Genomic DNA, 27,317 nt, shown 5'->3' on the forward strand with positions numbered 1-27,317 from the left:
AACAATGTATGGCTTAGAATGAGAATTTCATCTACATAATTGTGAATGATTGGTTAACATATAATGAGTAAGATATTATTTTTTTCAACCTTAAAGCTTGGTTTAGTGGTGAAAGTTTAGGACCTATGAATAATGTGTTTCTCTCTAAATCTCATGTTTGAATTCCTAAGGTGCCAACAATTTTTGTGCTGAATCAATCATACAAAGCTTTGCTTTAACTTCAATTGATCCCTGCAAGTGTGCGGTGATTAATCCCCGAAATTAGTCTGTCTTTGAGCAAATACCTAATTTTCAAATTTGTTTTTGATAATATATCATGAATAAGATGATGGTCATTTTGTTATTGCTCCTCGGGATTTATGGAGAGACGAAAAAATGATTGTCTTGAATAATAGTAGATAGCATTGGCCGGATAGGGTCATGTTAACCAGTGCCCCCGGGGCACTGGTTAAGGAAGCCAAAAGAAGAAATTGCTAGTTAAAAAAGACACTTTTTAAGCTTTTAATGCATTGATTACACAGCTTTCAATGCAAAAATTACTATATTTGCTTCCTTAACCATTGCCCCGGAGGCATTGGTTAACATTTTCCATTCGTATAAAATCAGACACGTTGAAGGTAATAAAACATAAGTGAAATGGATTGTTGTCATGCTTCATATTGAACAAACCTTAAGATTTCAACTTTTCTCAAGTTTGGAATTGGATATTATCTTGATTCTTACTTGCGTGACAACCATAAACACAACAATCTATGTAAACGTCAGTAGGGAAAGATATAAAGCTTCATGACCAAACATGACATAAGGACCAGGCAGGGACCACATTTCCCCGTCTTTTCATTCTCGAATATGCCACACAACAAGAATTTTCACCAAAGTTAGAAATTAGAAAACACCTGTCCATCAAAAAGTTTAAAATGCTGTTCGTATACAGAAACATAGTGTTCATTGAAGTATTTAAGGAAATACTTAAATTCCATATCTTCTTCTCATGTCTAAAAAGGTTAACGAATCCAAAAAGATATGCTTTTGTAACCCCTTCTTTTTGATGAAGTTTTATCTTCAAGAAGGAAAAAAAAGGTTAACGAATCATCATTAAAAAAATGGTTAATGAATCATCACTGATTGGATATCTGATTCTGTCCTAGGGTTCAATTAAATTGGAGGTTAACGAATCACAAAAGCTGTTGGTGAATCATTTACCGAGTCGCATTCTTTACATTAACCCCACTTCTACTTCCACTTGCCAACTTGCTCTCCTTTACAGGAAAAGCTAGACTCTTCCTCTACCGTACCAAGTTGTTGCAAGCAGCAAGGGGAGAAACTGCAGAGCTTTTTAGAGTGTTGCGTAATGATTAAATTCAAAACATTGTCTTTGGTAGGGTGAGAAAAGGTCACAAAAAGAGAATTAAATTAATAGAGACGGACCTTGTTCAATATGATTTCTTTCACAAGTCTCGAGAATGAGTATTTGAGATTCAATTAGATTTGTCAAACAGACCAACACTATCTAATTCGAAAAATTATTACACAATTGGACTGAACATGACATAGAAGTAGGTACATCACGCAGGGGAATTTGGTGATAAATTGCCTCAGCATGATTAGTGTGGTCAGAACACTTACATAATGAACCTTAACGACAAGAAAAAATATAAAAAAAAATTGGCTGAAAAAATATCCATCGCACAAATAAGAAGTTTCAAAGAAAGTTGATCTGTACATAATAATTACTATAATAACTGATTAGGTGCAGAACAAGAGGTAAAAGATCTCTAAAGGAAATGATTTACGTGCAATCTATTTGTTAAAACACAGACCAATAATCGGGCTCCTGGTTGGGAGAAAATAGGGATTCCTACACAAGTATTTACAAACTCTGTCTACCTCCCGTCAAAGAAGCACACTAAGAGCAGCTGGAATGTGTCTCACGCTTGATCAGCCGGGTATTGTAAGAGCCACAAGATCCACATTTGTGATACAACCAGTGGAAGCGTGAAGTGCCCTTTCGATCACAGTCATTGCAAAGGATGTCCTGCATGGCCGTTATAAAACTCATTAAATGACAATAAATAATATAAATTCTTTGCTGGCAGCTTTAAATGCCAGAATGCCCTCATAAAATTCACATTAGATTTTGAAAGAAATGAAGTGAAAGTAACATGCAAGAGACACTAAAGTATTCACCTGATGACGGTCCCTATATTCTTCAGGGAGCTCCTCCGCAGCCAATAAGGCATCAAGCATACCAAAGTAAACCTGGGTAAGATAGAGAAAGAACAACGTGAAAATTTCAAAATGTAAAATGTTACATCTAATATTTTGCCTCAAATTAAGAACACGATTACAATTTAAAAAGATAGTAGTTATATTAAACTGGCGGCTTTGTTTGTTTCTCCATTGCAATCTTTTGTACTTCTAAAAATATAGATTTTTCTTTTGCTCAGAATCATAAAGGACAGGCAGGGAAATTTAAAAAAAAACAATTATTCTTACCGCCATATCTCCTAATGACTTGCTGCAGATTGGACACGTGTAGTGACTACGAGTGTATGCCTAACAATATCATAACAAAGTGTAAGATTGAATCCACAACCGGTTTCAATTTGTTTGAGAGGGCAATGAAATTTAAAATGGGTGTAAAATTGACCTGAAAGCAAGCAGAATGCATGTAGTGGCCACAAGGCAGAGCTCTGACTGTAGCACTTGACGTGAATAAGTCGTCGCAGCAAATTGGGCAATTCATCTCTAAACCTTTCTCCAGGCACTTATGAGATGATGATTTAATCCCCAGGCAGCAATTGCATTTCATGCAGTGAAAATAATCAATCCCAAGCCCTTGTCCAACACGGCATAAATTGCAAAATGGGCAATGGTATACATTCCTAAACAACGGTGCAAAGTTAAAATTAACAATCTTTTAAAGTTGAGACTATAGTATAATAATCATATCTATTTCTTGCTAAGACACTAATTTAGAACTAAACAGTAAACAGACTAAATAATTTTAAATATTAATGTCAGAATTTTCCTATGATTTTTTTCAGTATGGAAGGGGCAACAGTGCACTGGTTCTAGCATAAAAAGACTCTTGGATTTAATTGGGAAGGACTGATGTCAGATTTGGTCCAACAGTTCAGAGGAAGATATTTGGAAAACCTTAATGAGCAATCATCTACCGAATACTAAACAAGTTTTGTGAAGGAGTATGTTCAAAACTGAGACAATGGTGGCCCAAGGGTATTCAACTTTTGAAAAGCAATTACTCAGATACTTCCCATGCTATCTACAACAAGAGGTAAATTGTAAAATAAGGCCACATAACCTCAGAAATGTTTCAAGAGCTGAACTAAGCAAGGTCTTCCATGGAGGATTTAGATTATCAACCTTCAAGCGCTGGTTCTCATTATTGTGTAGGATAGAGGATTGCATCACAAGTGGGCGTCAATCCAACGGGGCTCACCTGCCCTGACTTGAGAGCAGCTCAGCATGGGTCAATCAAGAGCACCTTGAGCCCAAACATTAATTTAAACAAGGGTGCATTAAAAGGAACTCCCAACCATTGACTGCAATTATTTCTCTATTACCTCCAATCAATGCTTCACCCTCAAAGCCTATTGTGATGTTGATTGGGCAGCAAATCCTGGTGGCAGAAGATCCACTTCTATTGCTGTCATCTTTCATGTCCTAACTTCATCACACGGTGGTCTCAAAATCAAACTATAGTTGCCAGGTCTAGTAGTATTGAAGTCTTGCTCTAGTTACTGCAGAATTGTTGTTGATACACACAGTAGTTTTTGAGTTGGCCATCTGTGCTCAAGTTCCTCTGGTTTTATGTTGAAATCAGAGTGTTGTTGCTCTGACCCACAAACCAGTTCTTCGTGCACACTGAACAACGGGAACTTGACTGTCCTTTGTCAGAGAGAATGTGTTAAACAAGCAGCTAATAGTCCAACATATCCCCCCCGCGACAACATTAACTAGCAGATCTTCTAACTAAGACTCTATGCCCTGCCAGGTTTTGTTTTCTAAGGGACAGGCTGAATGTATCTAAGCTCGTTACATTTTCTCACCTGCCTTGAGGTTGTGCGAGGGTATGAGAGAATCTCAGATGTTAAATTGTTAGTATGTTTCTGGTTTGCTTAGGCCTATTGTTAGTATGTTTCTGGTTTGCTTAGGCCTCATAGTCATAGTGTCAATTATGCTTAGTTGTCATTGATTTGGCTATGCTCAGTTGTCGCAATTAATCAACCTTAATCCGGTCTATATATTGTTTGCAAATCTCTCCATTATGCAAATTTTCATTTCAGATAATACAATTGAGGAACACCTATCTAATAGTGCACAGGAAGAAGAAATAAGTGTCTCAATCATCATTAAGATTCTCCACTACTAATGCCATTCGATCAAAAAACAGGTGCTTGATAGCTGCCTTCTGAGGAGTATGTCAAAAGATTGGAGGAAGAGAGACAATTTCTGTAGCCGACCATTTAGTCACATGCTAAAATGCTTGGAAAAAAGTATGTGAGTCGTGCATGGTCATGGCAAAAGATGAACAAATGGAAGGGAATGGGGAGGTTACAAAGATTAAGAAAGGAAAAGCACGGTTGAGAAATTATAAGCGGAAATTCTCGAACAATAAGGATCCCCAATTCCCACCTTGAGGGAAAAGTGGACTTTCACGGGTGAATGTATTGATAGGATGTGACAACAAAATGACAATTGTTCTGTTAGTGAAGTAGTCCATTTAGTTAGAAAAAAATTAGTCCACTTAGTTAGTAAAAACTTATTAGTTATCTTAGAATTTGTTCTTCACCTAATTTAACCCCAAAAGATAAAATAGTTCTATTATTTTGATTCTACATATCAATTTTCCATTTGAATTGACTTTCTATCACTGATGATCAACCATTTTTTTCTTCCTTTGAATCAGTTCACATATAAACATACTTTCTCCCCTAAAATGGTATGACCCTCCTTAAATTGTTCATAAATTGTCAATCTCAGTCCTACTGCAATGAATTGTGAATCTCAAGATGATCAGTCCATGGATTGATCTCGTTTACACCCGAACCCCAAAAAAGGAAGACAGTGGCAATTTCAATAACAAATTTTGAGGTGATGTAAGAAACAGAAGGTACCTTTCATCGTCGAAAAATTTGCATATACTGCAATAGTACTTTGCCATTGAAAGTGCATTACATGAAGGTGTCATGCATATAGGCCCAATTGGCTGTATATTCAGGCAGCGCATACACATCATTTCTAATGTTGCTTTTCTGTAATGATCAAGCAGATGTTAGATGTATATTTTTTTTTGAACAAGATGTTAGATGTATATTAATGGGCAAACTAATACTAGAAAGCTCCTGCCATAGTGGAGACTAGGGATTAGAAGTATTTACTACTATAAAACATAAGAAATGCCAACAGAAACCTACCTGTCCATTGAGTGATCGCTCACGTTGTCATGACAAAATCTGCAAGTAAATAACTTGCCACAGCATGCAGCTCGAAGCTTGCAATTTCTCTTATAGTGCTCACACCCAAATACAAGTTCTCCTGGGTCCCGAAATGATGGTGAGTGTCCTTCTATTTCGACCCCGTTAGATGATCCTTCAGATGGAGCTTTAGGTGATTTCTGCTGGGCAGCTATCCAACGACTAGAATACACAAATAACTAATCAACAATTGGAGCTTGGTGACAGTAGGTAAAATTCTATCAAATAAATATAGATAATTATGTCCCATCAAATAATAAAATCAGAGAACTCTGGACACCGGAGGCAACCTTGTCAAAAGATTCTGCACAAGATATGCCTTTCTCCTAGGATCAAGAGTTGAGTCACGATAAACCTTCCGGATCTCTGACTCAAGTTCATTCTGATTCATCCGGAATATGTCTTTCCAACCTGGCTTAAACATTTGATCATTGTAGTCCAAGCATTCCTGATACTCAGAACCTGGAAAAGAACAAAACACACTATAGTATCCATTATCTATCCCACAAAAATGAAAGAAACTATAAGCAATTAGAAACCTCTATGAGACGTGCTACAATGTGATGTTTCTGTCTGTGATATAGATTCTGGACTCTCTTTCCAGCATTCATTAAGCCATTCATTGAACATAGTATTCTTAGTTGCCTGCTTCCATGTATCCATCATTTTATTCTGTTCATCCTGGGTAAGTGCGGAAGTTACCCACGGTAACATTGACTGGAGAACTTCAGCACCTGTAGTTCCAATTATCCGGCCTACTATCTTATCTTGTTCTTCCACAGTGAAATGTTTCCCAAACAATGGCCACAGTTCACGCTCTTCTCTGAAAATATGCTGATCCAGGGTCACTCTTATGGATTTACACATCCCCTGGAGCTTTGTTGCAAGTTCGTTATACTTCTTGACATCATCACTATCATTGACATCAGAAGTTCCAAAATTACTATCACTCAAATCGTCTGCCATATGGGTCAACTGCAAAGCTTCATGAAGGACAGAAAACTCAGAAAGAACGCATGAAATATCTTCAAACAATTGTTCTTCCTGCTTATGGTCCAACATGTATGAATGGCTCACATTGTGAAGGGCCTCTTTGGATTCTAATGCTGGAAATACTATATCATCTTCAGCATTACTATGAGCTCTATATAAACCCCACAAAAGACGAAATCTTCCACTAAATTGCCGAATAATTGTCCCGTCGCTGTCACTCAGCTTTCCAGATTCAACATCTAAATACTCCAAGTCTTTACGTATAGCTTTATGGAATTTAAATATGGTATCAATTGGTCTTTCTGCAGAGCCAACATCACATGAGCTGCTCTCTGTTTCCCATATGAAAAGACTGGAATTGAGAGATGGAGCAGAAGAGCTGAAAGACAAGGAGCGCAAGGACTTGGTTGTTGAAATTGAACTAAGCCCCAAATTGTTACTGTTTACTCCTAAACCTGGCACACAACAAGACCGAGGACTGCAGCATTGTTTCTGAATACTTTCAGTCTCTGAAATTTCAGGTACATCTCCATTGTTCAACTTAAACGTGTTTCGCTTGACTGGTCTCTTGTTGCCATCTGACTCGAGTATTACCGAGCAATGTCTTTGAGATGATGCAGAGGAACAAACACAGGATGGCCGATCAATATTTTCTTCAATATCAGAAAGTCTTTGAGCAGGACAGCAATCTGATGTTCCTGAAGACAAACACATGCCTTCATTACGAGCCTTGCATGCCCAACCACTGAAGAGTGTGACCAGAGCAGAATCTGTTGCTGGAGCTGAAAAAGATTAAGTTGTCAAACAGAGATTAACAACAACAAAAAAACTTGGAAACACCGTTTCTTTAGAAGGAAGGGAAATAAAAAATAGACATAGGAACCTGCAAATTGCATGTTCCTCAGAAACATTTTGGCTTCTTCATCAGTTAAAGATCCTATCAACCATGGTAGAACTCTCTCAATCAATTTCAGAGGCATCATGCATAAGCTTTGATAGAGAAGCTCACATTGTCTTCTAAAGCTAAAGTGCTTTCTTGCAAGTGGAAGAACCTATAGATCGAAGTAAGTATGCACATGTTAGATAGATTAAAAGGGAGTTTGTTTGCTAATATCTTATACAGAAATATTCATGCCAAACTTCTCCTTCAATAGAAGTTAGTTACTCAAAAACAGTAAAACAGTTGTTTATATTTACCAACTTATGCAAATGTGACACTCAAATCTCACCATTTGACTGATCTTCCTGTTGTAATTAAAATTGCATTTGCTTAACACATTTACATCTTATGCTAGTCACTCAAAAAGTTCACCACAGGAGCAATGATGGCTCACCTGAACTTCTTCATTATAGAAATGCCTCTGAATGGTTTCCATAATATGATCAGCATGTGAGCATAACTTGGAATAAAATTCAACTTCTGAATTAGATGATGCTCCTTCACTTAGAATACTTTCAATCAAACACCGAAAGTCGTTAAATTGGCTTTCTTCTTCAGCATGCTCCTGAAAGAAAGAAAGTTCTCCATCGACTGCTGGAAAAATAACCTTGTCCTCGGCAATACTGTATTCACAGAGAGAGGAAATTTCAGCAGAAAAGTTGGTTGGTGTTTACAATAAATTATAGTATGGAATTGTTTAACTGAAGAAACATATGATGCTTTAACAAGACAAACATTGTTAATACAAAATTAATGCAATACCTATGAAATATGCAAACGTCGGCAATGAATTGCAATCTGTCATTAAAAGCTGATATATCAGTAAAATCTCCAGAGTGTTGTATCCTCCTGGTTTCCACTGCTATCTCACTTAGCTCTTTTTTTATTGCATTATGCCAGAGTAATATTTCATCTATAGGATGTGTTCCGGTGGCATCAGAAACATCTAACATAGATCCAGAATGTTTCCTTTTTCCAGTTGATGTGGACTCGCATACACAATTTACTCTTCCAAGATGGGTTAGTGGACTAGAACAACATTGAACTTGAGAATGATCTGCACTACTTTGAATTGTGTTAGCACTACTTTGACTTGTGTTAGCACTACTTCTCCCTTCCATCCAGGTGAAAACAACCTTCAATACGCAAGAATAAGATAAGATATATTACGATTACAATTCAAACTGTATAAATAATACAGCTGGACCAGAATATGAGACACGAGGGTAATCATTATTGTGAACAATCAGTACCTTACAATAGTACCAACCAATCCATGAAGAACACAATAGCACAGAGAAGGATTGTTTCCATCATCAAAAATTTGAGAGAACTGGCCTCTTCTTTCTCTTTTTCTCAAAACAAGTGATGTCCCCTTCCAATTATACTCAGTAACTGCTTTATAAATTACTCCCTTTGCACAGTAACCAACCAAACAGTTACTATGGTTTTCCTATTATGTCTATTGATAAAAAAAACTTATGCTTGTATTAATAATGCTATTGGGATCTAATTTCCTAGACTCCCGCTTATTCCTCCTAAGATAGACTCTCCTTGTTGAAGATCTGCTTATACTACTCCGTCTCTAAATATAGGACACTTGAGATTTTTCCTTGTCCTTTGTTATAAGACCCCTTTCAAATTTCCAACTACATTAATTATTTTGTTATCAACATACTCATAACTATGTTACATCTTTTTTCTAGAATCTGTAATAAATACTACAATAAAAACATGAACTATTTTTTTCTCCTGAAGATTAAACTTGTAAAACAATATCAATTGTCAACAAATTCAATACTACTATCAATTTTCTTAATTCTCGTGATTTAGTCAACTTGGTTCTGTATTTAGGGACAGAGGTAGTCATAAATAGAACCATCAGCTTTAGCACGAAAAAATGACATTATTAACATAGAAAATGGAACAACAATGCTCTAAAGCAGCATTTGAAAACCACACCTTTTGAAGAAGCCTTTCCTCGGGCACAATTTTGATTAAGAAATCTCGTAAATCCTGAGATTCATCGGCTGATATAGATGTTGAAAGCCAGGGAAGAAATTCTGCCATCATATTCACCGGAATACTACAAAGAAACTGCCAAACTAAGGATGCTTGTTCCACAAGAGAGAACTTCTCGATAAGTAGAGGAAATACCTGATATAGCCCAACAAATAAAAAATTAAACACATCCCCCAAACAAATAAGATTATTCATTTATTTTAAAAACACCTCTATGATAAAATGTTTTAATGAATACTTCAGGACACCATATTAGTAAACAGATATTTGTATTATGCAAACTTTCCTAAGGGAGACTTAAGAGTGAAACTGGACTTGTGTTATCCATCTAGCATATTAAACCATTATTCAAAAAAAAAAAAAAAATCTATATCTCAGCAAGTGACATTATTAAAGTAAGCTTTTATGTACAAAAATCCTCTGTTTGTACCAATCCCTAAGCTTTTATGTACAAAAATCCTCCGAAATGATTTGTATATTAACACTTGGAAAAGAACAAAAGATGGAAAGGGTTGTGAGTTGTGACTTGTGACTCTTACATGTTTATACCAAAAGGTACAAGTCGTATTGAAACCTCTTAAGTTGTATTTTAATTTTTAAAGAATTCTAAGCACATTGGAATATAAAAAGATATATAGATTATTCACAAAATAACTACATGTTTTATATTCAAAAACATTGGTACACAATGAGTTAGGCATTGGTACTTCATAGATTTGTTCAGTGATTTTGTTTGATGTAAGGATCATATTGCGATCCCAATTTGCATTTTTGAACGGGAAGGATTTATTCTAATTATTGTTTTTCTTCTTTCTCATAATATCTTCTTTATCCTTTCTTCGACTTAAACCATTTTTTATAAAATAAAAAAATTGTCTGTCGCCGCCTTTCTCTCTTTTTACTATAATTGATTTTAAGTAGATGATTCAACAAGATTTGCCAAACAATAATTTTTAATATCACCAAAACTTCGTAGGGAGGGTCCATGATACCTAAACTCGGCAATTTGTGGGATGATGTGATCACATTTTTAACCTGCTAAACATTGTTAACTCTAGTCTTATTGAACATATTTACCATAAATATCTCTTACCCAGGCAAAAAAACACTTCAATTTCAAACCCTTTCTCCCCAAATCAAGTTTATAATATACTCCTCTTCATTCATCCATCAAACAGGACAATACCATCCACAAAAATAAAGTGTTCAGGCATTGATTCTAAGAATGGCATATCATGTTTCCATATACTATTATATTATTGTTAGTGTTAAAGTTTATTCTTTGATAAATAAAACAAACAATTTTTTTTTCTTCTTAATTGCGGTTATTTTTACAATTCAATAAAAATGTTTGACGGTGTTTTGCAACATTTAACAACTAGTTCAATGAATCCTCACAGCTGGATCAATCTTATGATCCTGAACAATCTAATAATTACAGATACCGGGTTTGGTTTTTAACAGCATCTGCAATGTTTTGACCTGGGTGGGAATAAACTAGAGGAAAGCAAGAACAAAGTGCTTCTAAGATTTCATATAATAGGTATCCGTCGCAGAAAAACAATAAATATCATCTCACGTACATTAAATTAATATATAAATCTACAGTTTAGTTAAAATAATACTCTTAACATATAAAACCTGAACGAACTTATATAAATCTACAATTTTACACTTGATTACTCTTGCTGAATCACCAATTGAAGCACGTATGGTTGCACTAAAGGCAATATTGTCTACAAGAACATTTAGCCCATCAATTAAGCAAATCCCAAATACATTATCAGTATACATCAAAAGTTGATACTCCCTCCGTCCCGGAATATCTGACCCATTTACTAAAAAAAGTGTCCCAAAATAACTGACCCATTTCAATTTTCAATACAACTTTCATCATTCCCAATACAATATAACTCTAATTAATACTACTTTCATCATTCCCAATACAATATATTCCACTTTCCCCTTTATTTATACATTTTTCTTAATCTATGTGAAAAACCAAATTGGGCCAGATATTCTGGGACGGAGGGAGTATGATTTTATAGTTTTACCACATTAGTCTATTTGGCACAGAGCCTCATTATAATAGTTAATAATAACAGTTCTTTACATAATAGGGACGATCCTTTATCCTCCAAACTCCTTGTAATTATTTTTTTCTCATCTTGTTTTTAATAATAATAACAACAACAGCAGAAATCCTAGCTTGTCGGAGAAAAAATGAAGAATTGCATGGTATTTATCTGTGACATCATTAGAGTCCAAGAGGAATACTATGTAAGAGCTATTAAATAACTTTATACCTGTTCCTCTTCCTTTGCCAGGTGTTGACTAACTGATGTCTGTAAAGCTCCTGTGCAAGATGCCAATTCTCTTGGAAAACTCTCATCATTCTTGGTGGAAGAGTTTAACAGCTCAAATAGATGATCAAAAAGATTGCTTTCACCCTTGTGCTCAAGAGAATAAGTTTGTGCTACATTCTTCACACGTCTGTCTAGAGCGGGAAAAATCACCTACATTCCAGAATAAATTTCCCTCAGAACATATGAAACTGAGCAGAAAGTCCAAATTAATACAATAATGCTTTTGTTTGAAGAATGAAAAATCCACATGCAAATCGTATATCCTCGTCGTAAAAAAACATTGAATCAAACTCTATCAAGAAATTTATACAGAAATTCAAGAAAAAAACAAATCAAACACAAATGGAAGATCTCATCGTTTAAATTAGAAAATAAAGTATTCCCATCTAAATAATTTACCATAAAAATGTAACAAAGAACTAACTGTTAAAGATCCTTTCATATAGAATGTGAAAACATTAAACAAGTTTATGTGCCACTAACCATTTGCTAGCTTCATTAACTTATAAAAACTCAATTTAGTAGTCAAACTACATGACCGTTACTATTTGCATTCAATTAGGTCTTTCTTATTTTTCAGATACATAGCACTCAATCAGTTTAATAGTAGCCTATTTATATTTAGCAATAAACATGTGAATAATCCTGCAATGCCACATTCAAGGAAGTTTCAGCAAAGTACTTCGTATACAATCTGTACACAACTGTGAGGTTTCAGGAGGTGTTCAGCCTAACAATATCGGCATTGTCGGTTGAGCTAGGCTTTACAGATGGTATCTATATTGGCATTCTTTTCCATTCAGTTAATAAACCAGAAAGATTCATATCTGAATTTTATTATTGATTCATACTATCAAATGAAAAAACCATAAACTATCTACTATTTTGATTTTATAATATTTCTTCGCAGCTGAAATTAGTTTCTTCCCCTAAGCTAAAGTACAATTTTCTTTTTTACCGTCTCTTTCCATGAATAGTAACATAAGATTAAATTAAACAAAATTAACAAAGATGCATATCATGCAAATCAATTGATTCTATACATGTAAAAAAAATGAAATATATTCCCTAAAGTAAGTAAGACCTAAATTGTAAGTTAATTTGGTGAATGAAAATGCAATCAACTAAGGAAAATGTTCATTACACAGTTGAAGAATGAAAAAGCTACAAAATCGAACATAAACGAAAAAAGATGAAGCTAGATTTGAACCTCATCTTCAGCATTGGAGTGATGACGATAAATAGAGTTGAGGAAATGATAACGGTCGAAGAGAGGACGAATATCAGAACGATTACCGGTGGCGAATGCCATGGCTAATCGATGTAAAACGTCAAGCTCATTCCTAATTGCTTTATGAAAGAACAAGAAAATCAAAATCGGTGAATCGAGTTTGGAACACTTCAAACCGCCATTGAGAGTCGAAGAGGAATCGACTTTGTTCGCCGCGGCGGAGTTCGAGAGCAACGCCACTCCTCCTCCTCCTCCGTCCAATGGCGTCGCCATCTCTGGAAAAATGAGCGAGCGTTGAAATCTTGTTTATGAGTTTGTTACGTTTTCCATTATTGTGTGTTCATTTCTTCTCTCTCTCTCTATGTATGGTTGCAATGAGACAGAGTTTGAGAAAGAGAAAGTATTTATTTTTCTCTCTCTAAAATGCTAAAATGTAATGTAATGTAAATGGTTTAGGTGATAAGCGGAGATGAAGGAAGGAAAAGATGTGTTTGGTTTTGGTTACAAAGCCGATAAGAGAGAGAGAGAGAGAGAGACCCTACTAGAAACTATAGCGCGAGTGCGAGGGAGGGACAAATTTATATACATATGGGTCCCCGCTGCCACGTGGCACATTTTGCCACGTTAGATCATATTGTCTTTTGCTGTTATAGATGATCGATCATATAGTTTCATCATCTCTCCCTTTCATTTTCCTGCCCAATTAATGCACATATTTTTGTTATTTATTGAAAACACAATAACATGTGGTTTTTTTTTTTTTCACCAATGTGAGATTGTTTTTTAAATTTCCGGTTTCAAAGAAAGTGGATGTAAAATTTGATTAAAAATTCGGTTAGATCAATAGATACAAATTATAGCATATCATCGGTAACAAAGAAGGAATAAGAAATTGTGTACCTTGTATGTTTAGGTTCATGAACGACTGTCAACGAGTTATGAGAGGAATAACTACCCTCATCGCCGTTTAGGTCTACGATTTCACCGTAATGGTCAGGATAGGATTTCACCATAATGGTCAGGGTAGGATTTCACCATAATGGTCAGGATGATTAACCGTCTGATGGGATGACGTTTAAATAGCTAAACGGTTGAGGGTAGGGACCTCTCATTGGGCTTAGCTAAATGGTCCAACCCATCACGGTCCATTTAGAAAGAATAACTCAATCACACATATTCATCAACTAATTAGTGCTTAATACAATAGACCATAATTTATAATATAATATTAACTTATAATAATTGATTATTGTCAATCCATAATTGATTAATTAAATAATTAATCCAACATTCTCCCACTTAGATGACAATAATCAATTATTAAAAGAATATAAAATTTCACTTTTCATAAAGAATTTAAATTTTAAAATTATATGTATGGTCAAAGCACTGATCATTCAAAAGTGAAGTGAGTTTTAATGCTGCAGAAATTGAGTCTGATAGGGAAAACAAATCGTACAGATCAAAGACTTACTTTTCTAACAAATGATGAATTTATAGTGACACATTTGAATTAAAAAGAATGTGTCATTAAAGAATGGCCCAAGCATTTTAAAAATGCTATAACAAACTCCCACTAACCCAAAATATCATAGACTTAATCAAATCATCATGAGTTACAATAATCATATATACAAGTCTGTGGTTAGTGGTTATGACAATGAGTTTTCAATTATAAAAGTCATATATCCACATAGGTTGTTGAATAGTGATTACTTATAGGGATAGCCTATTAAGAGTGTAATTACATTTAGACAAAATCAATAAATGTTCTACGACATTCAATTAATCCAAGTTTTAGCAAAAAATGTGACTATGAAAATCCATAAGAAAATAGGAAATTCAAGAATCTCTAAATTGGATCAACATAGACATTTAGTTTAAAGAAAATAAAATGTGGATTAATGTGGCCACCAGAATGTCAATAATTAACGAACATTTATGATTATCTCAGTTTATAAGTACTACAAGAACACAATATCATACTCGATAGGAGTATTGATATTATACATTGTACTTATTATTTATGACCTCATAAAATGTGGAATGTTGGTGAAAGAGAAGCACAATTTATATTTGCATGCTAATAAGTTATTGTGCATATTCCAACAAAATTGACTTAAGCATCCAATTATGATGCTTATTGAGATTGATAGAATTTTAATATATATCTCAATATAATAGAATGAGACCGAAGTTTAAAGTCTCTTAAGTTATGCCATGTTTTATAGTGTGCACAAGAGTATATGGCAATGACCAGAATTTTAGAGTGTATTTATATAATATCGTGTGCACATTTCTCTTGATCTCACATATATATAAACAAGAGTGAGATTTCTCATTTGAGCTCATAGTATATAGTGTTGTGTTCACACTCCCACTGATCCCACATATATATAATCAAGAGTATGTGGGATTCTTCTCATTAGTGATCACTTATATAGAAATATTATAGTAATGTACACCCTCCGGTCACTATTATAAGTAAAAATCTATATTTTAGGTTCATTCAATTAATGATGTATACAGTCTTTATTATAGACCATATACATCATTTAATGAATGAATCTAAAATGTTGATTTTTGCTTATAATAATGACCGGAGGGTGTAATATTCAACATTGGGATACTTAATTATTAGTGCAAGATGATCAACATAAGTGGTTATATAGTTTAACTAATGGAGTTTCATGGAATCAACCACATATTTTGCCCATGATATGAGTGATGAACCATTACCTTCCACTCCAATTCTAATAAGCGACGAATCATCAACGTAAAAGATCTATCAATATAACTACCAAAGTTGTTACTAGAGAGAACATTAACAACCGCTATGGAGTTCACATATAACTCCGCCACTCGAAATCATATATTTCTCACATCCCTCAAACCTACAAAAACTCTATAATACTTTTTTATTATAAAGAGGGCTCAACGCCCTAAAACTCTATAATTATATCAAATAAGCATTCTACCTACCAATATTTTTTTATCATAATTAGCTATTGAAGTTTTCACAAAATAATATATAATTTGTTATAAAAAGTGAAAAATAATAATCTTACGGACGATAGTAACCTAAAAAGAATGGTCAAAAGTTACCCAAAATACAGTGGTGACTTAATAGGAACCAAGTTGAAGACGAAACGCAACCTCCTATGAAGAAAAATTGAAAACGAAATATATGATACTTTGCTACTATTTGTTTATAGTTTCTCATTGTTCAAATGGTTGAATGAAACTCCCATTCAATTTGTTGAGTTGAATATGCAAGGTTATCTGCAATGCTTCCCGTCACTATCAGATCAAAACATGAGGTTTTTTTTTGAAGGAATCAAAACATGAGGTTGTAATTTTTTTTAAGGAACATGAGGTTGTAATTTGTAAAGCTCGTTAGAGGGCCTTGAAATAAAATGAGAATAAACACATTTTTTTTAGAAAATATTGGTACAAGCTTAAAGATGAACATGATGTCAGGTATTCTTTTGCCATTAATTGTAAAACTATGTTATTTCATATTGTTATAATATTTTTGGCATGCACATCACTCAAATAATTTTAGTAAATAGATCAAAATAAACTCAGGTTGTTTCTTTTTTTAATAAGATATTGTTGTTTACATACTGTCATGTAATGCTGTCACGTAATGTCTGTTTTTGTTTTATGGTTGTTTATAGCCTCAGTGTATTGTAATTAACACTTTTCAACTTCCTTCGGCACACCTTGTGCTGAGGGACTGATTGTTTTCATTAATATATTTCATTTAGTTTCTTAAAAAAAGATATTGTTGTTCATATTGGATTGAGATTGTTCATATTTTAATGATGTTTGATTTTAATTAAAATTTAAAATAAATCATATTATTTAAAGTTAATCGATTACCAAATTCAATATGTCTAATAACGCTCAAACACTAAAATCAACCAATGAGCCCTTTATTCTCTTTCATATCCATGTGACAGTACTTGCATCTGAAACCACAAGTCTCCTATGTCTCTTCTTTTTCGTACCCATGCATGTCATGGTACTTGGAACTTGTCACATTTAAATCTCTTCTTTTTCGTACTCATGTCACGGTAGTTGGAGCATGTTACATTTAAATCGGATAGCAAAATAACTGTGAATGCAATATCATATAAAAAAAAAATTCTTAAATTATTTGGGCGTTTTTCTACACATTTGAAGTGTGTCATTACAATTTCATGCTAATTTTAATTTAGCTTTTATCAAGAAGCAATCAAATAGGGTAGTGCATTTCAACAAAGGTTGAGTCTAGCTAAAGGGAATAATCAAACTTTTACAATGAAACGAAACATTTTAATTGTTGACTAATAGATGTATTCACGTTTAGTGCCCTACGCTCCTCAAATATTATATTTTTTGGTCAAGTCAATAAAATTATTTTCAATGATTTTTTAGGGAAACCATAAAAAGCAAGGACACACATAGATTAGCTATAGCGGTCATTTATTAAGAGTCTAACCCAAGCTATTTTTAAACATTCTCCACTTTTTTTTAAAAAATATTTATTGTGAGTTGATAGTGACTCAAAGAACACTCACAAAAATATTTATGTTTACCACCCTTCGAAAAAGCAAAGCTCAAATCAGGAGTTTGCAAATCTAAAATTTATCTTTTTACCTCCGTAATTTCTTGGATTAAAATATTTTTCAATGTATTTAACTTCTTAGTGCTGATGAAATAAAATAATAAGATCATTTTGTCTAAAAAAATTCTACTAAAAAAAATATTATGGGCGTTGTAATGCATCAATATTCGTCGAATCAAGAAAAACTTAATTATAAATGTTAATCCTAGTCAAATTGATTTTTTTATGTCAATATATACATATCTATTTTCTTTAAATAAAATGGAAAGAAAGGTAACTATCACCTTTACCTCTCCTTTACATATGCATGTGTTAGACACAACTATGGCACACTTCTTTCCATTAAAATATTGACCTGTCCTTTTACTAATGGATCCACTTATAAGGTTATGTTTCGACTTTTTAGTTTTGTTCTAACTTTAGTTGCAGATTCCTTATCCATTCATTCAATAATCAATCCGAAATAATGTAACTTTACCATGATACGTATTTATAAATAGAGAAATGATATTTTGACAATCACTTTTTGACAACTTTTGGACAACTTTCTCTCTCATACTCACATGATGTTGTTATTCTCTCTCTTCCTTTTTCTCTCTCCATTGTTTTTGACCAATAAGTGATAAAAACAAAGTTGTCAACAAAGTTGTCATCAAATGGATGTCAAAATATCATTACTCTATAAATATATTGTTTAGGCCATTTTCATCCTAGCCCCTGGCCTCCCCCACTACCAAACAATACATTAGGCCATTGTTAATATTAGATTACTTTAATTAGTTTAGACTTTATTCAGACCCACTAATATATAGTATTTAGATAACCAAAGTTGTAAATGACTAAATGGTATTGGTTACTCCACTGAAAGAACAAAAGCATTGCAATGCATCTTATGAAATTCTGAGCGTGCATTTGCATGCCTTGTACCATGATCAATATGCAAACTCTTAACTCTAATGAAGGCTCCACTAAATAAAGCATGTGAGGAAAATGTATCAGTGGTTTGAGTGGACTTTTATTAGCATTCGAGCAGGACAATTATGATATGAAGAAGAGAAATTTACCAACATCTGGTTCTAATGATAGAGCGGAAAGCAATTTGATAACAATTTCAACAATCATGTGCTTATAATTAGAGAAGTTCACATTGGTGTATGTTCTTTGAATAAAATAAGTATGTTAGATGCTAGGAATGTCCAAAAACTAAGGCATATATATTTTTTTTTAAATCATTTTGTTTTATTTTCAAAAATGTGTTTATTTTAACTTCCTAAAAAGAACATGAGAGAATGTTGAAGTGAACCATTATAATAAAGAGAAGATACAATATTGATTAAAGATTGTGTATTTTTAAAATAACGAAAACCATTTTTTATGTTTTTACTGTTTGTGAAAATACAGAATGAGACAAATGTTAGCTAAATAAGATTAACACAAAGTTTTAAAAATGAAATAAAAAAAAAAGTATTCACAAGGTAAACATACCTTAATTTATTAGTTTTATTAAGTACTAGTGGAGTGTAATGTTTTTTTTTTTGTGTGTGAAGTGGAATGTAATGATTGAGGTTTCAACCTTATATTCATGTTATCAATGGGAGTCTTGAAGAGTTTATAGTGGTTATGTATTAGGCATTTTGATGTCTTTGATTTTCTTCATTTTGATCACACACAAGTGTGGGGTACTAGCCACATTAATGCGATTTAACCTCCACTTACGTGATCCAAAGTGAGGCCATATCACATAAACTCTTTAGTCTTTTGTTTTCACCAAGTAAATATAATTAATAAGTCTCGTCAACTTGAATATGACTGAAATATCTTTTGGCACAACCCAACATAAACATAGGGTGCTTTAGCGTGCAAAGATAGGATTCCGTTTGGTATCCACAAATCTTTAATGGTGAAAAGGGTTAGAAAGTGTGGAAAAAAACAAACTCAAGTGCTTGGCTATCAAATCTTCCAATGTAATGGTGGTCAAATCATTACTTACAATAAGTTATTCACTAATTGACTTTACATAATAAAGGAAGAAAAGAAGGAGAAAGAAAACAACTTATTTGGGTGGTCTAAGTAGGCCTCAACTATTTCCTAATGTGTGTTTGGTTTAACAACGATAAACCCCTACGTAACATGAGTTTTCAGCTCTTATATTGTGGTTTTTTAGAAGTTTCAATGTTTAGCTTCTAACCCACCATAAATTTTAATATAATTTTAGTATTTTATGAACACATGCTTAGAAGCCTTGCACATTATCGTTTTGAAAGAGGGTGTAATTTATTATAGACCTTGGAATGCTGTAATCTATAGTAGACCTTGGAATAATGAAGCTCTTCACTAGGATAAGATCTATATTTTTATGTACCTAACATTTAACTTATGCGAAATCGATGTCAGACTACTCCTTACAATTGAATCCAAAAATCTCTCCATCAAGTGTGAATCTCTAGTTGTTGCTCACAACACTCCATCAATCTCCTTGCAATTGTATAAGAACATGATTCAACTTGGTGGGGGAGTGGATCATGTTGTATTAGGTTCATGTGTCGAAAGTCTTCCTAGCAATGTAGTCGAAAGATATGTCCTATTGATTGTAACGGTTAGCGATGTGAGAGTCTCACTTGAGGGGGGGATTGTTAAGTTCAACTGTGAATGATTAGTCTTGCATCGACTATGAATTGGTTAAATGTTGGATATACAAAAGAGATAATTTATATATCTATTGCCTAAGACTTTTAAGTTTAAATTGTGCAGTCAAAGTCTCTTATTGGTCCGAGATTATTAGCTAATTGTTGCTCCGTGCTCTTGGACTCCCCCACACATCCAGAATAAAACACACTGACGTATACATGATCTATAACGATGAAGTAGATTAAGAGTAACCTGTTGAGTCTGAGGGTAGCAACTATTAACAAACAAACCAAGTACAAAAAAGGGACGGTTGGTACTTGGTAGAATAGTTTGTTTTTCAGTTTTGTATAATAATCGTAGTCTTTTCATTCTTGTTAGTTGTAACATATCATGAAACTGTATATGCAATAATGCAAGCATGCATTTAGTGCGCCAGAATAGTTTTTCATCAAGTACTATGTTGGAAATTATGTTTGTAATTTCTTTACTAACCTTCTGATCATTTTTAACCAAAATAAAATTCAAATGCTTGCTGGTGGTAAGGGATGTTCCCCATTTCATATTGTGTGTGCTTTCTGGATATAAACCCCTTCTAATTAGTGCATTTATGTTTTTTCTAATTAAAAAAATAAAAAAAAACAGCGTGTTATTTGAATTTTTTTAAGTGACGTAGTTAATTTTTTAAGTGATTAAGTTTAATAGATAATTAATTGCTATACTAGATGTCGAAACTTATCAATCATTAACGTAAGTTCATCAACACAAACTTGAACATAATTAACCAAAAAAATTCGGATGTTCAAATCACATGTAATTTATTTAGGGACCAAATGAACACTTGAAAATTACTATTAGCCATGTCTAAATCCGTACTTAATAAAATTACATTAGTGGTTAATGAGTTTCAATGTTTGATATTTCATTAACCATCTATTGAATTTAATTAATCATTTATCTAAACTGTGTTAGCCCCTTAAAAATTGTTGCAAAAATTGTTTCGGCTGTCAAAAACAATTTCTCCAAAAGAATGGAGGTCGAGCAATGGTATAAGCAACCAAATTGGCCTATGTTAGTTAGAGCAGAAATTTGTCCTCTGTGTGAGGTTGTGTGCTCACTATATTTCCAGAGGTTCAAGTGGCAAGGAACTAGTTTCCTTCAACAAGATTTTATGTTCAAAATTTGTTGGAAAAAATGCACCAAAAATTCAGCTCCTAACGATGTCTACTGAAATTTGTTGGAGTATATTAAAGCAATATTATATGTTTTAAAGGAATTTAAAAATTTACTTCAAAATGTGTATCACCCAATTTATCACAATGAGAGAGATAGGTCAAGGTAGGGTAGTGAGGAAATGGAGAAGAAGCAAAATGAGGTAACATTTTGATTGGCCACACCACAGGCACATTATTGAATGCCAACAAGAATGTCTATGTTACTTTCATTATTGAAGTCAACACTTATCGGATACCATTTTGACAATGATAGGAACTAGATGCGGACATCTCACATCTTAGACGGACGATAGCCTGAAAAGTTCTAATGATCAAAACAAAATTTAACATTATCATTTTAAAATTACAATATGATTATCTAATATACTAATCCACAATGATAGCAAAAATGACTTTTGGTAAAGCATGAATTATGTTCCTATTTTAAGCACGATTTAGGCGTAATACAGCTTGTCCCCAAAAATGAGACCAATAAGAAAACCCCAACAATTCTCCTAGCTAGTAGTTATTTACTACTACATTTTTTTAGCGGTGAGCTAGTTATTAGTTATTACTCCCTCCATTCCTTTTCTTTTGATGTTTTAGGTGATTGCACAAATATTAATGAATCATTAAATTATATGAATAATTGTATGGTTTATACTAAAATACCCTTACTTACTCCTTGATTTTCTTTTTCTCAAAATTCTAATCTCCTTAATTATTGAAACTCACCACATAAATTGCATTTATTATTTAAACTTCCAATTTTCAAAGTGTGTTTTTCAACAAGGGTAAAATTGGATAAAAAGTATTAAAAATTCTAAAACATCAAAAGTTTTGGAATAAAGTTTAAGCTCTAAAACATCAAAAGAAAAGGAATGGAGGGAGTACTACATAATCTAGCTACTTTGAGAATTGAGATATACTGCCACTATTAATATATGTACCCTGTGTGTTGTTCAATCAATGAATGATAATCACAATTCTTCAGAAAGTATCACAAACTCATCAAATTATCTCATCTCTCTCACAGGCTTACAGCATAAACACCTAGAGCATTGCCCTCAATAATTCAAAAACATTTACCATTTTGATCTTAATGATACAAAATAGTAAAAAGAGGCATTTCTCCACCAGTTTTCTCCAAAACAAAATAGCTTATACTGAGACCATGAGGATTTCAAATGTAATGGCAAATGTTTCAGTAATAAGATATCTAGAAAAACAAGGGGCAGCTACAACAATCAACTTGTAATTCACTTGAATATTCTCATTCTATGACATGTACAGAAAACAGACAACAAGGAAATAAAACATTGCCAAGAAGATATGAAAACCAATGACAAAAATAGATATATGAACAAAGAATCTACAAAACTCACGTGCTCAGCTCTAAAATACAGACAAACAGCCTCAATCAATGACAACAGGTGATATCAAAAACAAAATCCTATTAATGCTACAAAAGAAAGTCTGGAATTACTGGTGTTTGGGAAACCACGTTTAAGGGTGAATTGGCTCTTTGATGAGTTTTACGCTTGCCATGACGGTGGCTACTCTTTTTCTTTCCCTTCTGATCAGATTCTTCCCCTTCAACAATCTTCTCTTTACCTCTCCGTCTTCTCTCTTTATTTTTGCTACTCGAATTGGGATTTTCAGGATCAGGCTTTTCTGCATCACCAAGATTTTCTTTCATTTCAGATGGAAGATCTGTGCCTAGTTTCTTCTTCCCTTTCCGCTTAGTTGATGACTTATCAAGAGGATTACTTTGAGACAAACTCGGGTTGGTTCCACTTCCAAGAACATCTTTTATGGCACCAGAAAGAGAATTGTCCCTTGGCTCTGGCCTTTTATTTGGACCTGGTGCTGCATCTCCATCATCCAATCTCACCACTACAGGTCTGGGCTTCATTTGATTTGTCCTCTTCTTCAAAAGAAGTGACTGCTCTGTCAACTTGGTTAGCTCATCAGCTTCATCATTTATATTACTGTTTGACTTGGGGTCATTTGCTGGGGGATAATCATTTGGAACAATCTCAGTCTTATCTGAAGCAAGGTAATATAATCCATGCCGCTTACGGTGTTCAAGCAAGGATGTAGATTCATTTGATTGCCCTGACTCGTCATTTTTTAGAAGATTAGACGAAGAAGCATCTGAAGTAGTGCCAAATTGAGGACCTCCTGTGTAAAACGAAATTGATGAAGGTAGCTCGATATCACCACATATTGCTTTTAAATCGTCAAGATTCTCTTTAAGAGCTAATCCATCTGGTACAGTAACTCTTCCCTGTGCACTTATTGAGACTGGACCAAGTTCCACGGAAAAAGCATCGCGGATGGATTTGATAACAGTTGAAACTTGAGAATATTTCCTGTCCACATTCTGACCAGAGTTATCAATTATTTCTGCTTTAATCAACTGTACAAAGGCAAATATGTTTCGCGCTCTCTCTAGTACTTCAACATCCTGATTTGCTGTCAGTGAACCAAAAATTAATTCAATTCGATTTAATAGGTTTACAACAGATTCATGTGTGAAATTTTTCTTTTTTGACGAAAGAGTGACAACTCTATCTGTGTCGTTTTCAACATACATATCTTCATCAGAAGATTCGGCGGTTGAATTCCTTGGGTTAAAGCCCTCATCCTGTTCATAAGTTGAACCTTCACATGTTGCCACTATTTCAGGAGCTTCAGTGTCATTTTTTACAACAAACATTTCTGACTGTCCGCTAGCCAATTCGCCACCACGTGAGGATGAAGTACCTTCATCTTTATCAAGGTAACACTCCAGACAAAAACTTAAAACTTTAAGAACAGAATTGATGTAAACTGCTCTTATTGACGGAGGCAAGAGATTGGTCCGAGGCTGTACAAGAGCATCAATGAGTTCAAGTGGATTGCTCGCAAGCTGTACATACTCTCCAGCAACCCAAGCAGCAGCACACAATATCCTATGCAAGTACACATTACCCAACAATGCAGGATCAATCAACAGATCGCGAGCAACCCGAACAAGCTGTAATCTAGCATCCTTAACTCTCATACCAATATCAATAAGCTGATTCTCAATTTCTTCACCCTTTTGGCAATGAGGAATCATCGTCATTTCTCCCAAAAGAGATACATACCAATCAAAATCAACAATGATCTCATAAACATTCCTACCACACGTGGTTAAAATTGAACCCAAAATCTCATTGCAAAATTCTGGATCAGACTTCAATGCATAATTAAGCAACACCCTAGATATCTCCACCACATTGCTCTCAGAGACCATAGCCATCAACAACCGCAAAGACTCAATTTTAATATTTGAATCCTCATCATCCAAAGATTTAATCACAGCATCCTTATTCTCTAGCACTGCCCACAAATGCTTCGGCGTAGCAACTGAAAGCGCATGCAAACCAAGATACCTAAGATTAGGATCCTGATCAACCAACAACTCCCTAATTTTCGAAACCGCCAACTTAACAGCAGACTCGTGATCACTTAAACTAGTAATCACAGTCCTCACACACTCAAAAACAAGCGATTTTGCTCCAGATCTTCTAATATGCTCACAAATAGGTTCAACAATCCTCTTCCCTAACCTAGGTTCCAAAGGAGCCAACCTAGCAAAAATCTTCAAAACCTTAATAAGAACCCAATTATTCTTAGAATCAACCAAAATCCTATAAAACTCGGGCGCCAACGGAAGATACGATCTCGGATCCTTGGAACTAAGTTCACAGAAAACACCAATGACAGCAATAACAACCTTGGGATCAGAACTTTCTAAATTCTCAACCAATCTTTTAAAACAAACCCTAACAGCATCAGGATACTTATCAAAAACCCTCAAAACAACAGCAATAGCTTTATTCCTAATAAAAACCCTAGAAGACGATAACAAATTGAAGATATCAGGAGTGAGATCACGCGCGAGGTCGAGAGTGGCGATTGTTGATAAACAATGAAGCGCAAGTGAAGCATGAAAATGATTGGTTGAAGAAAGATCTTTACGAAGCTGATTGGTGATGAGAAGAAGAACCGGTGTTGAATCGTTGAAGGAAATTGAAGCGGCATGGTAACCAATTCGTTTGTGAAGGAAGAGAGAAGAGGACATTACCTCGACAACGTGGAAGGAAGCCCATGACATGTCGATTCCATGGATGGAGGAGAGGTAGGTGAGTTTTTGAAGTGCGGTGGATTTGGTTTGTGGATCGGTGGATTTGATTTCGCGACGAATTTCTTCGATTGATTTAGAGATGAAAGATGATTCTGTGAGAAGTTGGAGTCGCATGGATTTGATGAGATCGTCTAGGGTTCGTTGGAAGAGATTGTCCATGATTGAAGAAGATGAAGAACCCGCCATTGAAGCGAGTTTCAAGAAGAAGAAGAAAATGTTACCGGTGGTGGAGGTGGTGTTTTGTTGATACCTCCGGGTCCCGGGAGAATTTAGATTTCGTAATGGGCTGAAGTATTTGTTTGGGCCTACGTAAATTAATTTAGGTTACTTTTTGCACCCCTTAATAAGATTGGTATGCATTATTCCATCTCTAACCTCTCATCCTTGCTCCTATATTGACCCCCCGAGTGTCGGAGTAGTACACCCCTTCCTCCTTATATCAACACGTTAATTTGATGAAATTCATAACCAAAAAACAAAGCATGGTTGCTAAGCTTACAAACAATTACTTTTGCCATTAAACATGCTCCACGCATGGTTGCTAAGCTTACAAACATGTATGCATGACACACAGACATTGCATAATTTTGCTGGAAACTTAAGGAAATGAGATATGTGTCTTCTTGAACTTCTTTAGATTTATTGTCCAACATTAGTTCATTGAGTGTAAGGGTGGTAATGAAGAGTCAACTTCAATAAAGTTTGAAGTTTGACTCGATAATTAATTCTTTTAATTTGGTTCATGAATCAAAAGAGATGAACATGAGCTGAAAAATTAAGCTTGTTACTTAAACGTGCTCAACTTGATCTATATTTATTTCGGCTCATTTGGTTCATAAGTTAACTCGATTATATGTATATACATGTATGTGTACGCATGTGCTTCCTCTCGTGTGTTATTTACATGTATTGGCGCGCGTGCGTGCTTGCACACACGCTGGTTGAATTACATCTACTCGTTAATTTGTTTTTTTAAAAAATTAATAATAAAAAAAATGTACATATAATACATTTATATATACTATATATTTCAATGTAATACTAAGAAAATCCCATGGTGCAGTGGCTAAAGTTTCCTTTTTGCATAATAATGTCTAAAGTTCGATCCTCATTGCCATCGGTTTCTAAAATATGAGGATCGAACTTTAAACATTATTATGCAAAAAAAAAAAAAATTAAAATGTCAATTGTTATTGTTGTTCATAGTCGTCCTTATTTGTGTGAGTCAACACAATTAATGCAGTTAATAAGCATTAAAATTTAATCAAACAAGCATTAAAAGTTAATTAAACCATCATTTAAAAAAATTAAACCGGGTTGCTTGCCAAACCGGCCGAGTCGCCGGTTTTTAACGAGTCTCACCGGTTTGCACCGGTCTAATTACATGGTCGATCTGTTGTGCAGCTCAACCCGACGTACTCAGTTCTCTGTCGAACCGGTTCAACCGGCCGGTCCGAGCCGGTTTTAAAACTATGATATTTTGTTCAGTCGAGTCAACCGGTTTATCGCCGAGTTGATGACATCACGTCGGTTCAAATACAAAATCGATCTAAAAACCTGACAGAACCAATGAGCATATGGTTTCCAAGTGGACCGGCCGATCCGAGCCGAGTTTTAAAACTATGCATATGAACAT

At 34.3% G+C, this 27,317-nt stretch overlaps 2 protein-coding genes across 3 annotated transcripts; both read right to left on the reverse strand.

Annotated features, from left to right (window-relative positions):
• Positions 1-1,665: 1,665 nt before the first annotated feature.
• Positions 1,666-13,498, reverse strand: LOC146934625 (zinc finger protein BRUTUS-like). 2 transcript variants are annotated; one of them, XM_085706533.1, is made up of 15 exons: positions 13,033-13,498; positions 11,763-11,972; positions 9,397-9,591; positions 8,688-8,848; positions 8,197-8,570; positions 7,829-8,057; positions 7,378-7,546; positions 6,041-7,276; positions 5,792-5,963; positions 5,442-5,663; positions 5,142-5,279; positions 2,651-2,885; positions 2,497-2,556; positions 2,188-2,259; positions 1,666-2,035 (listed from the first exon to the last, which is right to left on the reverse strand). In XM_085706533.1, the coding sequence occupies exons 5-15, from the start codon at positions 8,553-8,555 to the stop codon at positions 1,907-1,909; spliced, it is 3,021 nt and encodes a 1,006-aa protein (XP_085562659.1). In that variant the 5' UTR covers positions 8,556-8,570; positions 8,688-8,848; positions 9,397-9,591; positions 11,763-11,972; positions 13,033-13,498; the 3' UTR covers positions 1,666-1,906. The 2 variants fall into 2 exon arrangements, with proteins under 2 accessions (XP_085562659.1, XP_085562658.1); XM_085706532.1 differs by lacking the exon at positions 8,688-8,848.
• A 9,245-nt stretch (positions 13,499-22,743) lies between these two features.
• On the reverse strand, positions 22,744-25,992 carry DELTA-ADR (delta-adaptin). Its single transcript, XM_085706513.1, has one exon. The coding sequence runs from the start codon at positions 25,865-25,867 to the stop codon at positions 22,967-22,969; it is 2,901 nt and encodes a 966-aa protein (XP_085562639.1). The 5' UTR covers positions 25,868-25,992; the 3' UTR covers positions 22,744-22,966.
• Between the last annotated feature and the right edge of the window lie 1,325 nt (positions 25,993-27,317).

The sequence above is a fragment of the Medicago sativa genome, chromosome 4 (assembly GCF_051527215.1).
Source record: "Medicago sativa cultivar Bolivia chromosome 4, Bolivia_mono, whole genome shotgun sequence".
Classification (NCBI taxonomy): domain Eukaryota; kingdom Viridiplantae; phylum Streptophyta; class Magnoliopsida; order Fabales; family Fabaceae; genus Medicago; species Medicago sativa.

What these genes read in the sequence shown, in the direction of transcription:
- LOC146934625 (XM_085706532.1), bottom strand. Translation starts at nt 13,326, where the DNA reads ATGGCGACGCCATTGGACGGAGGAGGAGGAGGAGTGGCGTTGCTCTCG. An exon ending in TCTATAATGAAGAAGTTCAG is followed by an intron (nt 7,547 to 7,828) that starts GTGAGCCATCAT and finishes TTCGATCTATAG; the next exon opens with GTTCTTCCACTTGCAAGAAA. An exon ending in GAGGAACATGCAATTTGCAG is followed by an intron (nt 7,277 to 7,377) that starts GTTCCTATGTCT and finishes AATCTTTTTCAG; the next exon opens with CTCCAGCAACAGATTCTGCT.
- DELTA-ADR (XM_085706513.1), bottom strand. Translation starts at nt 25,867, where the DNA reads ATGGCGGGTTCTTCATCTTCTTCAATCATGGACAATCTCTTCCAACGA.